Source organism: Eretmochelys imbricata, chromosome 9 (genome assembly GCF_965152235.1).
Source record: "Eretmochelys imbricata isolate rEreImb1 chromosome 9, rEreImb1.hap1, whole genome shotgun sequence".
NCBI lineage: Eukaryota > Metazoa > Chordata > Testudines > Cheloniidae > Eretmochelys > Eretmochelys imbricata.
In genome coordinates, this window is record NC_135580.1 from 52,590,268 (window position 1) to 52,602,454 (window position 12,187).

A 12,187-nucleotide genomic window follows, 5' to 3' on the forward strand; every position below is an offset into this window, starting at 1 on the left:
TTGACTACTGCTCACTGGTGGTGGGATTGGAGTCTATTTTTTTCCCAACACACATTGGTTTGTCTTCATTGTCTTTTAAATATATGATTTGTACATATTTATATTTATTTATATGCTGTTTCCCCTGGCATTGGTAAGTGTGCTTCTGTTAGCGAGAAACGGAAGCTGCCGGTTAGAAACAAGTCCCATGTGTTCTTTGTCTGCAGCTGCTACAGTTCTTAGACGATAATTCAACCTTTCCACATTTTTCACTGCTTTGTCAGTCTGTTCCTCCCATCCCACCTCTGACCCTTCATTGTTTCCCCTCCCTTTCCCATCCCCATAAAATGAGAGACGTCATGCCATCGAGGTTGGAGACTGACTCATCTGTACTCTCATAGACTGGACACTATTCAGAATCTTCTTCTGGTGTCCGGCCAAAGTCACCCCTATTCTCAGGAGATCTCTGTAAAAAAACAACAGGTAGTTCAGTTTAGATGTTTTAATTTTACACTCTTTAATGTGTTTCAGGGTGTTCGTCCCAGAAACACCTCATTTTGTTCTTTAGTGTCACTGATGAGATAGGAGAGAAAAGCAAAATAAAAGGTGTCCTATCTCTAAATCTAAAACAATGGACCTGTATTCGCAGACTCATAAGCAATCATATATTGGACAGACCAAAAACCAGCCTGAATGTTTGCCCCAAACTCAAACCAAACCTATCTGAAGTTCAAAAAAGTTGGTTGATTTGAGGTTATTTATTTTTTCCATTCCCTAGTGTTTTTTTTCCTGGAAGAGAAAATAGTAAACTACTACGAGAAAGGCAATTCTCATATTACTTTTGACCCTGTCTCGACCAAGAAGCACTGGCAATCTCCAGAGAAAGTCAATCTTTAGGAGCCAGATCTTCCTCCCACAAAGGCAATGTAAGTCTTTCTAATGACTTCAGTGGGAGCTGGGTAAGAGTTTAGGTGAGTACACTGTATGCACCACTTACTCTGAGGTCATCTGGGCAACAAGCTGGAGGGAGGTGAAGCCAGCAGTCAGGAAGTTGTCTCTGTACTGGCTCATTTTAATGGCGCTTAACCAATCTTCTACTGAGGTAAAGGCAGTGAAATCTGGGATGGAGCGGTCTAACAGTGGCTGAGAAGGCCTGAAACACAACGGAAAGGAGCCTAGGTCAAGCTGGACTGGAAACACAAGCCGACAGATGCTGTAGATCAAAAACAAGGGTGAAACCAACCAGCTAGTAGGTAGAAATGGGGTCATACTGGGTTGCCAGCACTTTATAAGATTCATAGCAAACAATAACCTACTGTATAATCAGTGAAGCATTGCCCGTCTGTGGCTGAGAAGTACATTTATTTTGTGCTTATTAAAAATACACCTATCCCAGCCCCCCACATATATAACTAAAATCCATCTATTTTGGATTGCTGCCAAAAATCTTAAATCTCTCCAACATTGCCTGAACTCTCAGTCTCCCATCATACCCTCCCCTCCCCCTTGCTGCTACCCCAAAATACCCGGGAACACAAAGAGACCTTGAATCTGAGCTGAAAGGCACTGCAGATAGTGTCCTACTTACTGTGGCTATTGGATTGTACAATATGTGCAGGATGGGTGGACTGCTAACAACACAACTCTTTCTAAGTGTGGTCTGGACAGGTCCTCTACAGGCGGTTTGGAAGGCCAAGGTCTTTATATGGAGTTAAAAGCGGTCCTGGAGATGGTAACTTGTGACAGAGGCAGGATTTGTGAAGGTTTGTGGCACGTCGGCACAAAAGTCTGTTTTCATGAGGTAATGGAACACAGCTTCTTCAGCAAGTCACTATACCATCCTATCCTATCCTATCCATACTACCCCTGCATACCACAAACTCAGTGTTCACTAACATCTGCACAGCCATTTGATTCTACCATGGATATTTGATTCCATCTTGCTCATGTCTTTTATTATTCAGCATTCAGGATTATTTTCATGCACAGACATTATATATCTGAAAGTTTGGAGAATTCCTTGTATGCCACCACTACTTGCATGGGTATTTGGTGCATAGGCACTATTCGTTATTTGTCTTTCGTTATTCTCCTGTTTAAAAAGTTTCAGTATCCAATTAAAGGGTAGAAACAATACTATGTGACTTTCACCATCAATCACATGCCACGAATAATCAATAGCAAAGAGGCCACCCATGAACAACAACTGCTCATCATGGTATTTGGCTGATGGCTATTTATAGTGAATACATCTGCACAAATCTTGATTGGATCATGAATGATTTGTCAACAAAAAAGAAAAGTAAACTTAATTGAATAATTGATTGCCTATCAACAACTCAGCTAGCTCTATGACCCTACATTCATGGCTTGGAACATTAAGTGATGAGTTCACAAAACCTAACCATTGACTCTCCCAGAACTTCCCACTGCACATATAGTATCAGGGCACTTTGAGACTCACACAGCGGTGATGGTCGCTACAGTTTTGAGGCTTGCCGGGTTGCGGATCATTTTATCTAGGGTGTTGACTATCTCAGTGAAGCGAGGGCGGGTGTTGCGGTCTTTCTGCCAGCAGTCTAGCATGAGCTGGTGCAGCGCAGCTGGGCAGTCCATAGGAGGGGGAAGACGGTAATCTTGCTCAATTGCATTGATTACCTGCAGGGAGAAGGAGCATGAAACCAGCAGGTAAATAGAGGAACAAAGCTCATAAGAGTCATCCAAGTTCAAAAATCAAACCCAACCCATACCTCCATCAAAGCAACACCCACCCTGGAAAAAAATCAACCTTTCCATTGGCCAAAACGTTTACACTAAAGGCAAGAGTTCCCAAATTCACTGGGTCAGATTCACTGCTGGCATAAATGGCTGTATCTCCACTGACTTCAGTGATGCGCCAGAGGCTTTACAAGCGTGATGATCTGACCCAATACCAGAGCAAAGAGCTATGCGTTCTAACAGCCAGGTTTTCAGGGAAAGATGGCCTCTGCAGTACGTCAGTGAAGGGAACCTAGGAGAGTAATCACTTCACCACCACTGCCCTCTCCTCTCTCCGAGGCAGAATCCTTGCCACAAACTACGGTGTTCTACCCGTTAATGATGTGGATGTGGGAAAGCGGTGTGGAGCCAAGGCACTCAGAGGTTAATTTGAGCTCTGATGAGTCAAGGGTATTGTAGTCCCTCTCTGTGGAGAGCAGCCACTCTCATTATCTCTGCCGATCAAACTGGAGTACAGTAGTTGAACTACCAAGTCTCTCTCCCTGGCTTACAAACCCTCTGAACATTTTCAAAGGCCTTCCGGCTTCCTGAAGTCCAATTATCAGCCTACTGGTTTTTCTTCCCAATTTCCTATTTTAAAACCTTTCATTTATCAGCCTTTTTCATCTTGAAAATCATCCACTGCTGCACAGGTTGAGAGGCTGGGGCTGGAGTAGCTGTGAGCTAACACTTCACAGTGAAAAGAAAAGGAGTACTTGTGGCACCTTAGAGACTAACCAATTTATTTGAGCATGAGCTTTCGTGAGCTACAGCTCCCTTCATCGGATGCATGCTGTCACAGTGACAGCTTCTGCACTACTCTCTGCAGTGACTTCTGGAGAGGGACTGCTGCCAAATCTAAAGTGATATTTGTGGTGTGTGCATCCAGGTGAGCTCCCCATATACTCAGGACTAAGGGCCTGCTCATGGCCTCGTGTCACCAAAAGACCCAGAGAGGGATGGAGCCAGATCTTTCTCTTCCCAAATATATAGGAGGGAATGGAAAAACAAACCCCTCACCCCTGTTCTCTGGCTGCCATACAATGGGAGGGAGAAGAGTCTCTTATTTCCCATCGTCTGGCACCCCCAAATGGAAAGGCTGGGAGGTGTGGGGGGAGTAGAACAGTATCAAGCTGGGGGGCTCAGCACCAGGCAAGCCAAGTGCATGCATGTGCCAAATGTGCCTCGGATCCAAATCCAGATGGTCTGAAATCCAAGCACTGAGGCCTGTGTCTGGTCCTGCTCCCAGGCAAGTAGTGCTCTGACACGCAGGGAAAGCTAAATTGGGGAGGGTTGGCTGGGGAGGGTTTTGGCAGCTGAGGCAGTGGCAGTGAAAATGTGGCCACGCGTTCCTCTCCATCTCCTTAACCACTCGCCTCCTCTGCCTGTCTCTTAACCCCATCCTCTTGCCCCATTCTTTTCCTCTTACATCGCCTTCCTCTTCTCTCTCTCTTTCACTCACCCTGTTCTGTCTCCCTACTTTCCCATCACCCCATTCTGCCTCCCTACACCCCCACTCTCTATCTCCTTCTCCTCCTTCACCCTTGAGCCGCTGTCCCGAGGGTGCCAGAATGGAGGGGCCATGGCCCCACCATTTTTTACAACTGTAAGGATGAACAGTGGGGAGAGGGGTCTTTGGGGGAAGAGGCTGTGCGAGGGCGGGGGCTCCGGGAGAAGAGGGAATGTGCGGGTGAGGCCTTGGGAGGAAGGAACGGCCCAGGGGTGGGGCCACGGTTCAGGCGCTGGTGCCCCTCCCCGTTAGGAAGCTTCCACTGCCCCTGTTCCATCCCCTCAACCCATATTTTCTCCCCATCATCCCCTTTCTCAGGCTTAACATACACTGTGTTGCAAGGAGACAGATACTGTTAAAACTCACTGTGGTGAGGAACGGACTGGGGCAGGCTGGTTGCTGGCTAGCAGCCATGATAACTGTGTTTGAGCTGCCTGCCCCAGCCCTGACTTCCTTATTTGCAATAATGAAATCCCATTGCAGGGCACTGACAGAGCTTGGAGGCCCCTCTGAGCTTCCCCTCTGCCCATTCTTTCTCTTTTCACAAAGCCTCCTGTACCCCCTGCTTTCCTTCTCACACAGCCTGTCGGTTCGGGGCACTGAGCACTGAGGCTGAAGAGGGGCAGCAGGCCAGTACTGGGAGGAATAGCCTGTTCTCTTCATGCCCCTTGTGTCTCTCCGGAATCTCAGTGGAAGCAGAAGTCTTTGATATCACAAGGGGTTGCTGCTGACCAGCTCAAATTTCAAAGGAGTTTAGATACACACTCCCCCATCTGTGTGAACCCACCCCAGGAGGCCCTGGAAACCAAGAGGCTCCTAGTTTTTCATGATATACAGCTATCCTATTCCCATGGTGACTTCTGCTGGAACAGTCTTGGAGTGTAGTGGCTGTCAGGATTCCTACACCGTTCTTTGCAGTGATTCCTGCTGGGAGAGGCTGGGCGGGGTGCGGAGTAGAATAGCATCACCTGGTTCTTCCCCTAGGAGACTGATCCACACACAGAGATAGTGCCCAGAACACTCACATCTTGGTTGGACATGTCCCAGTACGGCCTCTCTCCGAAGGACATCACTTCCCACATGACAATGCCGTAACTCCAGACATCACTGGCGGAGGTGAACTTGCGGTAGGCGATGGCCTCAGGGGCTGTCCACCTCACCGGGATCTTCCCACCCTGGAGAAGAAGGACAAGCAGTTCAACTGTTTGGCCTGGACTGTCTATCACTCCTTGGGACAAAATTACTTAGGAATTACCCAGACTTATCGCCAGCCTTTTCCCTCAGTTTACTAAGCAACTGTTCACATCTCTAGGTGCTGCACAATGATGAAATGTACAGAATAGAAGAGGAATCAAAATATCTCAACAAAACAAAACAACACAAACAAGCTGCCCAACCAGATGTATTGAGAATTAAAAATTCTGCATCCAAAACAGATCAACAAAAATCATAACCCCATGTCACTGCTATTGACCCTTTACCCCTGCTCATAAGTCAAAAGCCTGAGACAACAGATGAGCTTTGTAATGTGTCCACACAGCTAACATATCCAGCCTCTGGTGGACCTGAGCAGGGAAAACATTCCAGAGTAGAAGGGCTTTTCACCTGCCACCAGCTCCCTCTCATATAGAGCAAGGAAACCACAGCTTGGGAGCCTCCACTTGCTGCGGCTGTGGAAGTAGGGCAACAGGGAGAGAGGCAGTCTCTGAAATCACCCTGTCCCAAACCACTGAGGACATTATAGGTCAAACCCAACGCTCCTAAATGGGAGCCATGGCAAGCCTTGAAGCACTACTGTAATGCGCTCGTCGCACGACATCCTGCTCTGTAAGCATGCCACACCATTGAGCACCAACCTCAGCTTCCAAATGGACCCAAAATGGAGCCCTATTACATTACATTACCTTGAATCAGGAGCTCAAGGGCACTGCACATAGCATCTTACCTACTATCTAGTAGAGCTAGCATTGGGGTGGGAGACCACCTGGACCTAAGTTTAGATGATAAAAGCACAGATGGAGCACCTCCCCCTTTCCCTAATGCTGATGAATATACACAGCTGAAGAGACCTTCAGCAACAATGGTCCAGAAGCAACACCCAGCCGGATCTCAGCTATGCAAAGCTGGGACCTCCTCCTTCATTAAATAATGGCTAGCTACCTATCTTGCATTCAGCAACACAAAACAGATTGCCATTTACTGATACCCTAAGTTTCACTACAAGGCAAAGCCCTGATCACGACGACATTAATCTACATGCCTGAACCCCAGCAACCAATTCCACCTCCTGGATCTGTCTATAGCCAGTGGTGAGCTGGAGCCGGTTCACACCGGTTTGCTGGAACCAGTTGTTAAATTTAGAAGCCCTTTGAGAACTGGTTGTTCCATGAGGGACAACCGGTTCTAAAAGGGCTTCTAAATTTAACAACCGGCCAAAAGTGGTGCCTTAGGCGCCGACTCCCTGGGTGCTCCAGGGCTGGAGCACCCAAGGGGAAAATTTGGTGGGTGCAGCGCACCCATCAGCAGCTCCCCACCCCAGCTCACCTCCGCTCCGCCTCCGCCTCCTCCCCTGAACGCGCCGCCCCACTCTGCTTCTCTGTCCCTGCCCCCGGCTTCCCGCGAATCAGCTGTTCGTGCAGGAAGCCGGGGTGGGCTGAGAAGCAAGCAGCAGCTTCGCGCTCAGGCCCAGGGTGGCGGAGCTGAGCTGGGGCGGGGGGGGGGGGCATGAGGAGGGCCACCTGCACAGCAGCAGGTAATCCAGAGGACGCGCAGGGGAACTGCTCCCCGGCCCAGCTCATCTCTGCCACCCTGGGCCTGAGTGTGAAGCCGCTGCTTGCTTCTCAGCCCTCCCAGGCTTCCCACCGAATAGCTGATTTGCGGGAAGCCGGGCGGAGAAGCAGAGTGGGGTGGCTCGTTCAGGGGAGGAGGTGGAGGCGGAGCGGAGGTGAGCTGGGGCCGGGCGCGGGGTGGGGAGCTGCCGGTGGGGGCTCTGCACCCACCAAATTTTCCCCGTGGGTGCTCCAGCCCCGGAGCACCCAGGGACTCGGCGCCTAAGGTGCCACTTTTGATGTGATCAGTGGGGGCAGCGGCCGCTCCCCCTGCTCCCCCCTAGCTACGCTACCCCACCCCTAGGAGCCAGAGGGACCTGCTGGAGCTGCCCCAGGTAAGCACTGCTGGGACTCCCCACCTCACCCCCTGGCAGGTCTCTCTGGCTCTTAGGGGTGGGGTGGACACCCACTACGGTGGCCCACGAGACCCTCCTGCCCAGTTCTGGGGGCATTCAGGGGACAGGAGAGAGGGGAGAATGGGGCTGGGGTCCCAGGGGGGTATCAAGGAACATGGGGGGTTGGATGGGGCAGGAGTCCTGGGGGGTTGGGGTGGGCAACGACCCCCTCGTCGGGTGAGGAGGGAACCGGTTGTTAAGATTTTGGCACCTCATCACTGTCTATAGCCCCCAGTAGATGGCAACGCTACTCCACTCCTTTGACCTCTCTGTCATTTTAAGGTGGCCCTCAAAGGGATGAAGATGCTGCAGCTGGGTGCCCAAATAAGGATCTGCAGGGGAAGCTGGCAAAAGATGGTCTGAAGGAAAATCTAATGCCCACCCAAAATACAATACCAAATTCCCCAACCACTTTTACAAGTGTTCTTCAGAAACACCCCCTTGCTACTGCCTTACTGAGGACAAGTCAATGCACCCAAAGGGGAGGGATAGGAGAGGGAGAGGAGAGAAGGTACTGGTCAATATTTATGGAGGAAACTATAAAAAAAAACAAAAAAAAAACAATTGACATCAAGGGTATGTAGATGAAAAGACATAAAGACCTGAAGAAGAGCTTTGTGTAGCTTGAAAGCTTTTCTCTCTCCCCAACAGAAGTTGATTCAATAAAAGATATTATCTCACCCACTTTTGTCTCTCTAATAAAACTATTTGTTAAATAGAAATGCAGGTGAATAAGGATGAAATAGGCCACTTATTTAGTAACATGTCAAAAGGATTCCTCTAATTTGTCCCTGCATTTTCCTTTTCCTTTAGCTGTATGAGTTACTTCTCTACTCTTTTATTATGGTTTTATAATCCAGGGGGGTCTAGTCTCACAATAACATTATCTTGAATTTATATAGTAGCTTTTTCATCCCAAAAGATGCTCATGTGCTATATGATACAGATAACCAGCTGAGATATCCCTATAAACAAGTATCACATCATCCACCCCTCAAATGCACTCGCCTCAGGAATAAACTGTCCCATAGCACGCAATAATGTCACATGTATTTTTGAAGGACAGGAGGGGAAGAATTAGATGCAGTGCAGTAGAAAGAATTTTGAGATCCGATGTGAGTGCGTGAGCTGGCATTTGGCTAGGATGGCAGGGTTATCACCCCAGAGATGACAAACAGCACCAAGAGATCGATCAGGGCTTCCATTTTCTATCTGATCCAGAAGATGTCAATTTCAGCAGCATGCTGCCCTCATGCTACGGTGCTAGGCATTACTTTAGAAAAGACTCAGGACTTCATTCGTCTCTCATCGTGGGTAGTTCCAGTGAAGTTGATTGAGTTATGCTGGTGTAAGTGAGATCAGAACCAAGCAATCAGAGTCAAGGACACATCTCAGGAGTTACTAATGGCACTCCCTTCCAAGCTGCTTGTGAGAGGTCTCCCACACAAGTGCTGAGCCAGCCTTTGTAACTTAGCTCATGGCACCTGAGAGGATCACAACGCAGGGCAGTCTGGCTGCACGCCTCGTAGCTGAGATTCGAAACCATGTGTGTTGGGCCCTAGTAAATTCATGGTCCATTTTGGTAAATTTCACGGTTACTGGATTTTAAAAATCTTAAATTTCATGGTTTCAGATATTTAAATCTGAAATTTCATGGTACTGTAACTGTGGAGGTCCCGACCCAAAAGGGATTGGGAGGGTGGGTGGTATTGCCATTCTTACTTCTGAGCCACTGCTGGTTTCTTCAGCTTCACACTGGCATCAGTGAGTTTCTAACTTTTGGATAAACTGTTGTCACATCTGTAGGGTCCTACGAAATTCATATGAAAAACGCGGCACAGACTGTGAAATCTGGTCTCCCCCGTGAAATCTGGCTATTTTAGGGGGTTGTGGTATTGCCACCCTTACTTCTGCGCTGCCTTCAGAGCTCGGCAGCTGGAGAGCGGTGGCTGCTGGCCAGGAGCCCAGCTCTGAAGGCAGCACCACCATCAGCAGCAGTGCAGAAGCGAGGGTGGCATGGTATGGCATTGCCACCATTACTTCTGTGGGTCTGACCTGGCCCCGGTAGTGGCCAATGCAGGAGAAGAGGAAGGTCTGTCCCTCCGCAGCCTGGCCAGGACTAGCAGCTGGAGCCCAGTGCACGGTAGGAGCCCCTGGCTGGGCGCCCCCTACCCTGCCCCTCCCCAGAGCTTGGGTGCAAAGAGGCCTGGGGCTTCCTGTGAGACGGTGACGACCGTGCTCTCCCCAACCACACTGCCCTGGGCAGTCACCCACGTCACCCACTCGTAAGGCCAGCCCATCGCCCCCCCCCCCAAACAAGGGACAAAACCCCCATGTCCTGCCACCCTCACTTCTGCACTGCTGCTGGTAGTGACTCTGCCTTCAGAGCTGGGTGCACAGCCAGCAGCCACTGCTAGCCACGGCTATCTGGACACGCAGCTCTGAAGGCAGCACAGAAGTAAGTGTGGCAATACCACAACCCCCTAAAATAGCCAGATTTCATGGGGGAGACCAGATTTCACAAGCCGTGCTGAGTTTTTCACGTGAATTTGTGACATATGTGACAACAACCGTTTATCTGAAAGATAGAAACTCACCTATGCCAGTGTGAATCCAGAGAAACTGCAGTAAAATCAATTGAATTACTCCAGGTTTGCACTGGTACAACTGAAGTCAAACTCTGGCCCTCCTCCACTCACAAGCAACAGGTAGGAATAGAGCACCTGCCACACTTATTCCCTTCCCACTCTGGTGAGGATAAAGCCATGAAGGGGATGTGCCCTATGCCAGCTTTAGGGTGGGGAAATGTATGTTAATCGAGTGCTATCGTATATGGCAAATGCACCTAAATGATGGGAGCACAGATCGCTCTGGCCTTTAGCATTGCTGGCGTTTTCGTTGACTAACTCCTTCAGTGAAAGGGTTAAACTCATCCGGCAAACCTGCACTAGGAATACAATGCTAGACGCTTCCATGAATGCTAATGAATGTGCACACAGGTGTTTTAAAGGATTCCGCATTTCCCACAGAGAATCTGTAGGTGCTCTAGTCTCCCAAAGCCGGAAAGCAGACGTCAAAGGCTGGCAGCAACAGCTGCCTCCTTGCTCCTCCTTGCATGTAAAGTAGAAACCTCAGCCTTCAGAGTTCTACCCTGAGTGACACTTCTACACCCTGGGCTGCTTTGCATCACGAAGCACGTACGCTTCCCTGTCTTCAGGCCCCTTCCCCGGGGACAGTGGCAGGGGAGGGGTGAGGGATGAGAGCAGATGCCCTTGGTGCAGAGATGACAGCTTGCCATGAATAGCACTTGAACCAGCTGAGGATTAGCAGGTATTTTCATCACTCAGATTTAAATTAAAAACACAAGGTTGAGGCAATGCTGGTTTCATTTAGTTGACGTTCACTCCACATATTGAAATACGTCTCTCTGAGCTGCCGTGGCAAGGAAAGGGAAGGGAAGGGAATCATTCCTGCTGCTGGGATGCTCAACAGAGATCTAGTCCCAACCAGCAGCTGCGGATACAGGAACTTGCTTGTGTAATCAGCATCATTTCCACGGCAAAGCACTTTGGTGTCACAACCAGGACATTGTGAGTCAAACTCTTCGTTGGTGTAAATCCACACAGCTCCCTCGCCTTCAGTGGGACTGTGGCAATTTATGCCAGCCGAAAATTTGGCCCTCCGACTTCATCTGGGGTATTGTAAAAGAACAGAAGGATTCTCAAAGAAACAAAAGATCCTGGTTTTATATAAATGATCATTAGCCACAAAGAACAAGGGAAAGAAAGCCACAGGGTTGTGGGGTTTGATGCACCATGACCTTCCATCGTATGTCATCATTTACCCCAGTGCAAAGTGGGTATCAAATCCAGATGGTAGCACTGTACTCCCACTTTGCACAGGCATAATAAACACATCAATCGCAAGGCATTGGAGACTCAGACCCACACTTCTTCATGTTCAGCTACCCCACAGACTGCTCTGAGTCGTTCTAGTGACATTTCCAAATTCAGTCACCTGTGGACTAAGAAGCAATAGAAATTTCAGTCTGAAGGGCAATTTTTTTCCAAAAAGTTATTGGCCCCTGAGAGAAAGCTCTCATAATGACAGTGAATCCTACTGCAATTAGAGCATCATTACTTCAACTGTGATTTATAGAGAACACATTTTCCCTATATATGGGATTTACCATATAGACCTTCAAGTCTCTTTGCAAAAGGTACAGAATGCTGTAGACCAGGGTCTCTTTCCCCTTCAATGTACATCTGAATAACTCCCATTAAATGTAATGAGTCTATTACACTCAACCACTAAGGGGAAGCTACACCCAAATCCTATCAGCCCTAGTCCCTGAAAATCATTTCAACTACTGCAATAAAATGACCAGGAGAGGTCAAAGCTGCTTCCAGGGAAGGATCCCTCCTTTTTCCTGCTGCTGATTTGAACCTATGAGGTTGTGTTAAAAATCCCGTGGAAAAGGTCCTAAACCATCCTGTTTAGAATAGCTCATTTTCATGTGGAGGGAGGTTTAGAACACTGATTCTTATTAACACATGAAAACAGAATCTCCGTTTCTTAAGCGTTCATCTGCCTTTGGTTATTTCCCAGCAAACACCACAGTGCAAGATTCTCATCTGGTTTAAAGAGTCCCAGCGCCATGATTCTGTTTGTGACATCATCTCTTGTTACCTTGGCAAGGATTACGATGTCACGTTCAG

At 48.6% G+C, this 12,187-nt stretch overlaps 1 protein-coding gene across 1 annotated transcript in view; it reads right to left on the reverse strand.

The window, feature by feature from the left end:
• Positions 1 to 336: 336 nt before the first annotated feature.
• Positions 337 to 12,187, reverse strand: part of EPHB1 (EPH receptor B1) — a 317,963-nt gene continuing 306,112 nt past the window's right edge. Inside the window, exons 13-16 of the mRNA XM_077825793.1 lie at positions 5,272 to 5,421; positions 2,444 to 2,637; positions 977 to 1,132; positions 337 to 445 (exon numbers count right to left, since the gene is read on the reverse strand). Of these exons, the coding sequence (XP_077681919.1) occupies positions 337 to 445; positions 977 to 1,132; positions 2,444 to 2,637; positions 5,272 to 5,421 (609 nt within the window). The remainder of the gene's footprint in view (positions 446 to 976; positions 1,133 to 2,443; positions 2,638 to 5,271; positions 5,422 to 12,187) is intronic.